Source organism: Panthera uncia, chromosome A2 (assembly GCF_023721935.1).
Source record: "Panthera uncia isolate 11264 chromosome A2, Puncia_PCG_1.0, whole genome shotgun sequence".
Classification (NCBI taxonomy): Eukaryota; Metazoa; Chordata; class Mammalia; order Carnivora; family Felidae; genus Panthera; species Panthera uncia.
The window spans coordinates 19,745,832-19,756,831 of NC_064816.1; the positions used below are offsets into that span (position 1 = coordinate 19,745,832).

The 11,000-nt window shown below is 51.6% G+C and overlaps 1 protein-coding gene across 4 annotated transcripts in view; it reads right to left on the bottom strand.

The window, feature by feature from the left end:
* The window catches only part of POC1A (POC1 centriolar protein A), a 101,498-nt gene extending 90,504 nt beyond the window's left edge, over positions 1-10,994 (bottom strand). Inside the window, exons 1-3 of one of the 4 annotated variants that reach the window (XM_049640609.1) lie at positions 10,727-10,994; positions 9,642-9,799; positions 3,820-3,893 (exon numbers count right to left, since the gene is read on the bottom strand). In XM_049640609.1, the coding sequence (XP_049496566.1) occupies positions 3,820-3,893; positions 9,642-9,651 (84 nt within the window). In that variant the 5' untranslated portion in view covers positions 9,652-9,799; positions 10,727-10,994. Of the gene's footprint in view, positions 1-3,819; positions 3,894-9,641; positions 9,934-10,274; positions 10,638-10,726 lie in introns of those variants that run through there. The other 3 variants (XM_049640608.1, XM_049640611.1, XM_049640610.1) reach the window with 3 other exon arrangements.
* Between the last annotated feature and the right edge of the window lie 6 nt (positions 10,995-11,000).

The following is an 11,000-nucleotide window of genomic DNA, read 5'->3' on the forward strand; positions in this document are numbered from 1 at the left end:
TTTTCCAGAGAACACTGTGAAACGTCCTGCACCAGTGCTACTTCGGGTGCACTTTGGTTTATTTTCTCTGGGCTCCTGCACTGCACCTGGCACACATTGGCCACTCAACAACCACTCTTTGGAAAGTACACAAATCTCCCTATGGTGACGCTGACTAGATTTGGGGGATTTATAAATCTACAGACCTCTCCTGAACTCAGGGGGACATACTGGTTATGCTGGAACCCCAGGGGTCTGGGAAGATCAGGAACAAGAAGGGGAAGAAGGAGGGGCTGCCTCTGGCCTTTCCAGAACAATGACTGTCTCTTGTACTGAGATACCCTGCCTGAGCTTGCAGTTGAGTTATGTGGCAGCTTTTCTAGAAGGTTCTTTCTGCCAGTGTGTTGCTTGTAAGAAGGCTTGGGTGAGTCCCCCAGAGATCAGGCTTTGTGGCGCCCTATCTCACAGGCTCCTCCTGTGACCCTGACAGACAGCCAGGTATCAGGCCTTCAGTGAGAGCATAGCTGGGCTCTCCTTTGTTCCCAAGGAAACCTCACGGGGGCCCATTCATTATTGAGAGGCATTTGCCTTAAGGTTTGAGTAGAATCTCAGGAGCCAGGTGGCTCAAGGAGCCCAGGGCCCAGGAAATGCTTGAGGGGCCACAGGATCACAGCTGTCCCTATCATGAGTGCCAGAAAGGACTTGGAACCACCAAGTCCATGCCTCCATTAAACAGGTGAAAAAATTGAGGTCCTGAATGAAGAGACTGTTATTATCACACAGCTTGACTGTAGTGCCCCAGAGTCCACACAGGCCCGTTGGGTACTTTTCAGAGTTGTATAGGACCATCAGGGCATCCGTGAGTGTTATGGCCACAGAAAAGGCAAGCTGAGGGAAGGATAGAGCTCTTGCTAGCCTTGACCTTATCAGGGATGTGGGTTGGGGAAGGGATGGTGATGACACATCCCAGCGAGGTAGTGAGCACTTTGGGAGGTTGGGATAGCAGTAAGGGGGAGGGGCAAAGTAATGTGCACAACCCTGTGACCCTACATGGTTCAGCCCACGTGTGTGACCTCATGTATGACAATGTCACAACCATGGTGCACTGTGGCTGCCCTAGCATGCCTGCCTGTAGCAATGTGACTTTGCAGCTATATATGGCTATGAGCATGTGTGTTACTGTTCCTATGATCAGAGGGGCTGGACATGTGGCTGTGCAGAGGTGGTGTCAGTGACTCTAGCACCTGCGGGCCTGAGACCATGAATGAACTTGAGAGATATCCAGTGTGTGCACCTCTGAATGTGACTAGCAGGTTGCTCTGGCAGAAACTTGGCCCTAAGAACTCACAAACCTGATTTGTCACTTCAGAGATACCAGCAGAGATGCAGGGAAACTGTGGAAAAACTATTTTCTAAATGTAGTTAGGCAGAGGTAAATGAGAGCATTCCTGCTGCACGGTCATGGTCATCCTCTGATGTGCTGGCCACATAGGTGGTCGGAGAAAGACAACAAGAAGGGGCAAAGGTCTGGGATGGGGAAGACTTACTACTTGTCCTGTGGTCTGTCCTGTAGCCCCCATCCTATGCCAGCTCTGCTCCACAGACCAGGCCCAGGATCAGAGGTGGCCTGATTCAGGATAAGCATAGAGGGAGGCCTGGAGGAGGCTGCGTGGACACCTGTGAGGTCCCATGTGTGCTTGTTAATGTTTATTTATTTTTGAGAGAAAGAGACAGAGCACGAGCAGGGGAGGGGCAGAGAGAGAGGGAGACACAGAATGCAAAGCAGGCTCCAGCCTCTGAGCTGTCAGTACAGACCCCTATGTGGGGCTCGAACCCACGAACCATGAGATCCTGGCCCATGCCAAAGTAGGACGCTTAACCGTCTGAGCCCCCCAGACGCCCCCCAGTGTGTGCTTGTATATGGATGAGAGGAGGTGTGGTGGCAGGATGCTCAGAATGTGGGCGCTCACAAATCTCCCCAGGGCAAGCTCCTATAAATGCCCAAGCAAGGGGGTGCCTGTTAGATGACCTTGCGAATTCCCCTTTCCATCTCTGGGCTATCTGCTGACCAACCATCTGCTTCTTGCTTTCCACACTTGCCTCTTGCTGACACAATCTGCCCACAAACTGCCCCATTTCTGGGGCCTAAGAACCCACACAAACCTATGCATTCACACAGTCCCCAGCAAATCCTCATTTATTTACCCATTCCATTTATTCATTCATGCATGCATTTGCTCGTTCATCCATCTGTTCATTCAACAAATGTTCATTGAGTACCTCTCTTGTGAGCCACCAGCACTGCTGACCCCCTCAAGCACCCTTCTCCCCAAGTCAGAGCAATGAAGGCAAAATCCCAATGGACCTTGATGTGGGTAGCTCAGAAAAGAGGAACCTAGGGCCTGGGTGGCATGGTGACAGTTACCTAGAGGGAAGCACTAAGCCCGTGTCACAACCAGGGTGCTGCATTCAAGCCGGATGGGTTCTGGAGGCTGGGTAAATGTCATGGGTGGCCTTGCCCCATGCTAGCCCCCCCTGGCTGGGTCTGGCACGGCCACCCTGACTGAAGCCCAGGGTCTGCTGAAGTTGAGCCTCAAGGCTTCAGAGCTGTCTCCCAATCCCAAACTTCACACAGTAAGGTCCATCTCTTGGCTGGCTCTCAGGGCCCTTTAGTTGGGCTCAGGCTGCCTCTGCTGCCCTTCATGCTACGCCAGCCTCTGTGACTTCAGTGAGGCCTCAGAGGCTTGGAGGCCTTCCAGCTCCTACCCACTCTCCCTCCTCAGGGTCCTCAAAGTTCTAGAGAGCCCATTCGAGCATGCCCACCTCCCACAGACTTCTCGCCCATGTTTTCTTGCTCACATATTTGTCATAATAACAGTAATATAATGAAACACACCCATGCCTCCTCAGCCCTGGGCAAGACGGCTGGTGTTCCCAACTTTCCATGTTATAAAGTGCACCGGCCAGGGCTGGAGGTGGCCAAGGGCATAGATTCCCCAGCCTGGCCTGTTCTACCCCCATCCTTGTTGGCTCCTTCTGGTCCATTAGGACTCACCTCCTCAGAACATCAGAGGGGGAACTTCACCATCAGAACATCCCCTCCTCAGAGAGGCCTCCTCAAACCCCAAACAAAGCAGCCCCTATTCTTGTCAGACCACCTATGTGAGCGCTCATTCCGTGGTCACATGTTGACATGGGCTCGTATTTACTATATATGCGTGTGTATATGTATGTATATATGTGCATATACATGTATATGCATATGTATATATATATACACATATAGTCTCCCCCACTAGACCATCCATCCCATGAGAACAGGACTACATCTGCCTTGTTCTGTCTTAAAATCTAGTTCAATGCCTGGTAAACAGTGGGTGCACAGTAAGTATTTGCTGAATAAATAAACCTATTTATCCTTTTCCAGAAAACTACTTCACTTCGTCAAGGGTCTGAGGCTGCTCACAAGAACACATACAATTCAATATCAGAGAAAAAACAACCCTGGAATCAAAGATTTTGACCTTTGGGGCACCTGGGTGGCTCAGTCAGTTAGGTGTCCGACTTCAGCGCAGGTCATGATCTCGCGGTCCCTGCGTCAGGCTCAGAGCCTGAAGGCGGCTTCAGATTCTGTGTCTCCCTCTTTCTCTGCCCCTCCCTGGCTCACACTCTGTCTCTCTCTCTGTCTCAAAAATGAATAAAATGTTAAAAAATTAAAAAAAAAAAAAGATTTTAACCTTTGGCTTGCCTTTTGACCTAGCGATTTCATTTCTAAATATCCCACAGAAGTCCTCACCCCATACAAAGAAGCACGTTCAAGAATTTGTATGAGCAACCTACCGGAAACCACGGAGCAACTAGAGATGAGGCGGGCCACAAGAAGTCTCTCTGCTCACTACAGGGCTCTCTCCAAGCTACAGTGTTAAACACAAAAAACAAGGAGCAAAATGTGTTTTATGAATGCAGGTCATTTATAGCAGGCAGTCAACAGGCAAATGTTGAATGACTGAGTAGGATCTTTCTGGAAGGACCCATAAAAACTTGGAAGCAGTGGTTGTGCCTATGGGCAGATTTGGATGAGGGAAAAATTTTCTTTTACCGTGTCATACTATTTGCATTTTAGCCATATTCAAATATTATCTACTCGACTAAGTTTTTGATATTTAAAAATATAAGAATTCCAAGTGCTCACATCAAAATCTGGATGTGAGGCTATTCTTGAAATAATGGGAAGAAGGCCTGGCCACACTAGGCTGTGTCCCATAGATGACAATGAGCAGAGCAGAGACATAGAGGATCCCAGGGCACCCACTGCCCTCCCTGACCTGGTCCCTGCAGACCCCTGTGCTGCTAACCCCAAGTCTATGAGGCACAGGGATTAGCTTGCTAGGTCTGCAGGGTGGGTGGTGGGGCTAAGAAGCCTTCCCGAAAGAGAAGGGTTGTTATTTGGTCATCACTCCTGTGCTGATTTCACCCCAACGATTCCAAAGGCCACAGCAGGGCCACAGCAGTTCTAGGGTTGGTGAATGTTGGCATGTCACAAGCCTGCTAGTCTTGCACAAGAACCTGTTAACTCAGTACCAGCCGGGCCCCAACAGTGCCTCCGGTCTCACCTCCCCCACCAGGGCTTGAGGGCTTTCATTCAACCCAAAGGGGATCCTGGAGAGAGGGAGCCACCTTGACCCAAGGTTCTTGGCAAGGAGGAGGGTGACAGGGCAAGGACACGTTGGGAAGGCAGGTCTGGCTCAAATACTGCCTTGAGCTCTGAAACTTTGGACAAGTTACTTTGCCGAGGCTCAGTTCCTTCATCCGTAGCCACCAGCTAATACTAACTGCATGCTGTTTCCAGGTGCTGATCCCTCCCGCCACAAGCACGGAGGCAGTGGCTCAGCGAGCCCTCATGTCAACCGTGTGTGTTTATCACCAGGTTTATCAGTCAGGGTTCTCCAGAGAGACAGAACCAATAAGATAGATATAGATATATGAAGAGAGAAATTGATTTTAAGGAATTGGCTCAGATGACTGGAGGCTGGCAAATCTGAAATTTGTAGGGCAGTCTAGCAACCTGGAAACTCAGGATTCCTATGTTACAGCCTGCAGCAAAAGACCTTCTCCACAAAACCTTGGTTTTTGCTCTTTAAGGCCTTCAGCTGATTGTATGAGGGCCACCTACATTATCAAGGATAATTTCTCTTACTTAAAGTCATCTGTTGATGTTAATCACATGTACAAAATACCTTCACAGCAGCATCTGGACTGGTGTTTAACCAAACAATGGGCACCATGGCCTAGTCAAGTGGACACATAGTTCAACCATCACAGAAAGTACCACTCCCTCTTCGTGCATGCAGAATGGAAGCTCAGAGAGGCTGTGCTGTCTGCCAAAGGCCAGAGGGCACACAGAGACGGAGCTGGGAGCTGAACACAAGCAGGATCCTGCCTCCACTCTCTAAGAATGGGTTGCGTATCTCCACTTTGTAGGGCACATTTGGGAATTAGGTGCAGAGACACGCACAAGTGCCAGGCCTGTGCCTATGGCAGAGGCAGAATTCAGGAAGGCATGGGCTGTTCTTAGGGATTGCTGTTAGCACTGGAGAAGGCTGGAGTGTCCAGGAGGCCTGGGAGAGGAGGAGACAGAAAGGAGGCGAGTTCTGGAGTACAGGACAGAAAACCTGTAGAGTCAGGGCCCCCTTTTCTCCTTCCAGGAGCCCCAAAGAGAGAGGAAGGCAGAAGGGGGTCTGTGCCAGGCTGTGAGTCCTACTGCTAAGCATCTGGGCCCAGAGCTGTTGACCCAGGTGCAGGGGATAGAGAAGGAATACAGTGTCTACCAGTGTGTGGGTTCTGGAAGGAGTCTTCCCTCCTGAGGCCATGACTGGCTGCCCAGAGGTCCCCCAAAGTAAGTGACTCCCACTAAGAGTCAGGCTGGTTGGCTCCTTGGCTGGGAACTCCCATCTGCCTACCCAAACTAGGCCGATTTCCCGGAAGTAGAGAGAAGCTTCCACTCAGACCTTGACCCCCAACACAGTCCCAGTCTTATTCCTCCCAGCTTCCTCATCCTCCTCAGGGTGGAATGCTAGACCAGAAAGCACAAGGCCAACAGGTAAGCCACACTCTCCACTTGCTGGTTGTGTGAATTTGGGCAAGCTACTTAACCATTCTGAGCTTCTGCCCTATGGATGGGTCTCCTCATTCCACTGACCTGTAGGGTTGCTCCGAGGGGACCTGAAATTGTGCACATAATCACAGCGCAAGGCCAAAACATTGAGGAGAGCTGTTCTTGTTGCCATACCCATTCGCTGTAGTATTATAATCCCTCCCTGGCCTTCTCCTAGTTACCCTTGTCCAGTACCACTTCTCTGAGCCTCCCTCACTCTTTCCCTATTCCTCCTCCTTTGCTTCAGCTCCTCAATGTCTGGCAGAAGGGTTGCTGGGCAGGCCTTCAAATGCTCCTGGGCCAGAGAGATTTAAGGGCCTTACCTTGGTTGATAATCACATTGTTGATAACAGTGGGACTCTGGCAGCAGTTAGTTGGGACTCAAGCCTCCTCCAATCTCCATCACACACCCCCTTCTCCCTCTGAGCCGCAGCCTCCTTGGCCTCCTGATGTCCCTCCTCCATACCAGCCTCCTCCAGCCTTCACTGGGGGCCCCTCAGCCTAGATGGCCTGTCCACGGCAGCATCTCCTCAACACCAGGATCCAACTCTGATGTGGGTCTCCCTCCCTGCCATTCTCTGTCCCCACGCCCTTGACCACACTGGTCAGTCTCAAAACAGGTACTTTCCTGCCGTCTCACTCCAGCATCCCAGGAGGGCAGGGAACAAGGCTCCTCCAACCTGTGATTACTATACAGGCCAGAGGGGCAGGGGCTTAGCCTACTCCATCCTATCACCACCCATCACCTCACAGGCCCTGCCCTGGTCAGATCTGTATGCAGGGGCTGTGGGTGGGGCCTGAATGAGGACAAGCACTAGGGAACTCATCTCTTAGTCCCTTCCAGAAAGCCCTCACAACCAGCCTGATCTTTCCCCTAACCCCTTGCCTCAGACTGTCCTCCAGAGGCTGTGAGGGCAGAAAAGCCCAGTGTGTGGCTTAGAAAGCAAGACACTTGGGTCCCCTTGCGGACCAAACCTCACTTGCTATGTGGCCTTGAGTGAGACCTCTCCCCTCTCAGGATCTTAGTCACCCTGGCTCTAAAATGGGTTAGGGCTGCAGACACATACTCAGATGCCTACAAAGCCAGAAATATGTTATTGCTGGGACATTACATGTCCTAAGGATCGGGGACCCACTGATGGGAGGGCTGGTAGAGAACTGGGGAGAACAAATTATGCCTGGGCCAGCTCAGGAGCTCCAGGCATGATGATCCCTCAAGGAAAGTTGGGAATATTTCAGTGTAACAATATCTTGATTATTAAATGTTGGTAACTAATCCACATTTTTAAAAAGCACTGTCTGGGTCAAAGAGAACATATCTGGAACACAGTTTGTGGGTTCTATCCTAGAGGGCTAGGCTCAGGGGTCCTCCAAGGCTTTTTGGGAGAACAGTGTTTGCTCTTCAGGGGTAGGGGATACTATTCCCTACGTGCAATCCACCCCCCCCCCCAACACACCTCCTGGAGCATTTGCTGGCTTTGCCCCAATCCAGCCCCTTTCTCCTCTAGCCAATCAGAACCCACCCCTTGCTCCAAAGCTGGCTTTACAAACCCAGGCCCAGGCCTGTCTTCTGGGTGGGCCAGAGCCTAAGAAGACTCCAAAGGAAGGGCCAGCACAAGGCAGGTGTTGGGGACCCTCCCACCCTGCCCAACCCTTAGAGTCCATCTCCTATGCTAATTACTGGACCCTATTACTGTTAACCCTGGAGCTCACATTTCCAACTCTGTAGGGCAGAGCTGAACTGTTTCCAGAGTCTCTAACCATTCTGTAAGGCTGATCTCCCACTCATTGCCAGACAGACAGACAGACAGACACTAACATCCCAAGGAGCATGGCTGGCTCACAGCCAAGGGCACACCAAGCATCAGAAGAACAGGCTAGAGGTTTTATTTATCTTCAAAACTGTCCCATGTCCATCTGGATCTCCTGGGGCTGGGGAACTGGAGGGACTTCTTGCCTGGCTGCTAGATGTTGAAAATGAGGCTCAGAGGAAAGCAGTAAGCTTGTCCAAGGTCCCTTGTTGGCTCCTTGACTCTGACAGAGTGGCACTACTACAAGTAGTTTCTGGGGCCCAGAGTGGAAAAGGATGAATTCTGGGGCTGGGGTTGACATTTTCCTTCTGCCTTGACCGCTGGAGGAGTGCTGTGTGCAGCAGTCCCAGACGACGATGATGACGCAGACTGGGGTGGAGGGAAGAAGTGGGGGAGGAGAGGTCATGCCTCAGCATTGTCCCCAGAATGGAGCCTGACCTTGCCTGAACTCCAGCAGCTTGGTCTTCCCTGCTCAGAGCCAGGGTGATAAGACGAGTTTGTACTGCAGCTCTGAGGAGGGAGGCAAGACAGCAGTGAGGGAGAAAAGGGAGGGAGGAATGGAGAGAAGAAAGGAAAAAGAATGGGGAAGAGAGAAGAGAGGAGAGGAAGGCTGAATGGGACCCACTCAGACTCATCAGCGAGACAGGTGAGGTACTTTCACTTTACAGATGCAAAAACAGAGGCTTAGGATGTGGGGTATTTTGCTGATGACCTCACGATCAGAAAGTGGCAGAGCCAGGATTAGAACTCATGGCTTTAGTATTTGCCCTTCAAAATCCCAAACTGGAAACCACTCAGGAAACAGTTCCCTAAGATATGGCCCTAAGATATGTGGCCCTAAGATATGCTGCCCGCACATCACCAAGAGAGAGGCCTGGTGAAAATATAGATTCCTGGGTCGGAATCAAAGGGCCATTGCCTGCGAATACGCATTTTGACCATTGCCCTGGTGGTGGTTCTTGAGCTGACACTGGAAATCTCTGTGGCCCCTTTACGGCCTTTCTCTCCTACCTCCTCACATTCTAGCTGCATCCCTGAAGCCCAGCTATTCAGGCTGACTCACACTAACCCTCCAGGACAGGCCTGGGACTTTCCCACTGAAAGCTTCACTTATCAGTCTCCCAGTCGCATGTAGACCCACCCTTCCAGCTGGCACCACTCTTCCGGAAGGCTTCTTGGTGGTTGGGATCCCCCCTCCTTCCGTGTCTGGGGAGTAACAGCCTCCTCCTCCATCTGGAATTGTTTACAACATTCTATTTCACTTTCCAAGTGAGTCTCTTTTGTTTCTCAACCTTTCCCTCTATTAAACAGGAAACTCCCAGAGAGCTGGAGCCTTGCTGGTTTAAACAATAAGCCTCTGAAATCCATGACTTCACCTGACCCTCCTGCTAACCACAAGTGGCAGGGCTGGGAGAGATTTACAATGAGGAAAATGAACCTCAGAGAGGTTGTGGCCTGCCCAAGGCCAAGTGAGATTCAGTGCCAGGGTTAGAACCCATATTTAGTTCCAATGTCCAGTTCTTTCTGCTTCTGTTTCACCTCTGATCACTCAAACAGTCCTGTGAGGCAGGTAGAACAGGGATTATGATCCCATTGCCCAGATAAGGAAAGTGAGGCCCAGAGAAGAGCAAAACACTCAACACCATCTTCACCATTTCCACTTCTAGGTGCATTTAGGTCTGAGTCCAAGTGCTGACCTTTCCTCATGTCTCCTCTCAGCAGGATGGGGCAGAGCTCGGCCCAGGACTCCTAGGCCAGAGCCCTCTTCATGGGCCCCTGGACTGGTCCCGGTGCCATTCTGGACCCAGCTCCCTCCTCTGCATGTGCAGACTCCCCTTGCCTGCCTCTCAGCTGGCTGGAGACTCAAGAGAGAGGGAATTAAGAAGTACCTGGACACATCTTAGTCACCATCACTCTGGACTTTGTCCCTCTTATTATTAATGCCCAGCTAAGGAAGAAGCAACCTGGATGGCCCCTTCAAGACTGGAGGAGGGCTTGGGGCGCCTGGGTGGCGCAGTCGGTTAAGCGTCCGACTTCAGCCAGGTCACGATCTCGCGGTCCGTGAGTTCGAGCCCCGCGTCAGGCTCTGGGCTGATGGCTCAGAGCCTGGAGCCTGTTTCCGATTCTGTGTCTCCCTCTCTCTCTGACCCTCCCCCGTTCATGCTCTGTCTCTCTCTGTCCCAAAAATAAAATAAAAAAAAAAAAAAAAAAAAAAGACTGGAGGAGGGCAGCTGTGAGCCTGGCACAGGCCCAGGCCAACCCAGCTCAAGTTAAGTTGGGAAGGGTGTGGAGCAGATTGGTGTTCCTGAGAGGGATTTGCCTAACCCTACCCTGCAGGTGTGGACTGGGGAGACCCAAAGGAGCCATGGCCCAACTCTGAACTTTGGGATGGAGTTCTGAGCCGCCCAGTTGGTGCGGCCAGCACCGAAGGCGACCAGCAAGACACTTCGGACCGCCGGCGATGGAAAAAAAAAAGTCATAATAATATGTGTCAAACCCTAACTACGTCAGGCTTTGCGCCTCCACACTATCTCCAGATAGTGCTCAGAGCTGTATAGTACACGGGTTCTATCCAGCCCAGCCCCTCTTGCCCTTTCTCTGCCTCAGATTAAGTCCCTTCATCTCGGACTCCGAGGGGCCCCCTCCAGCCTCACCCTCTCCCCACATCACCCCCAGAACCACTCCATCCTTGGGCAAATACACCCCCACCTCTTCTGGGAAGCCCTTCGTCACAGACAGGGCGGATCCTGCTTTAGACCGTGGTCCGGAACGCCTTCCTTACCCTCCTTCTTCTATATCCAAGGCACCAGTTTCTACAACCCTATAACGTCCCAGTTGTCCTCAGGGGCACTTCCCCTCCGACTCTGCCCTTTTACAGGGTTCTGAAGCATAGGGCAGTTAGTAGAGAAACAAGAAGAGGGTGTAGGATCCACTACCGTGCCCCTCCTTTTCTTGGCAGGCGACCCGGGAAAGCCCAGGTCCAAACCGACTGGCCAAGCCCACGTAGGGGCCCCGCCCTTCCTACGCTAAGAGCTCGACGCGGTACGCCTGCGCGG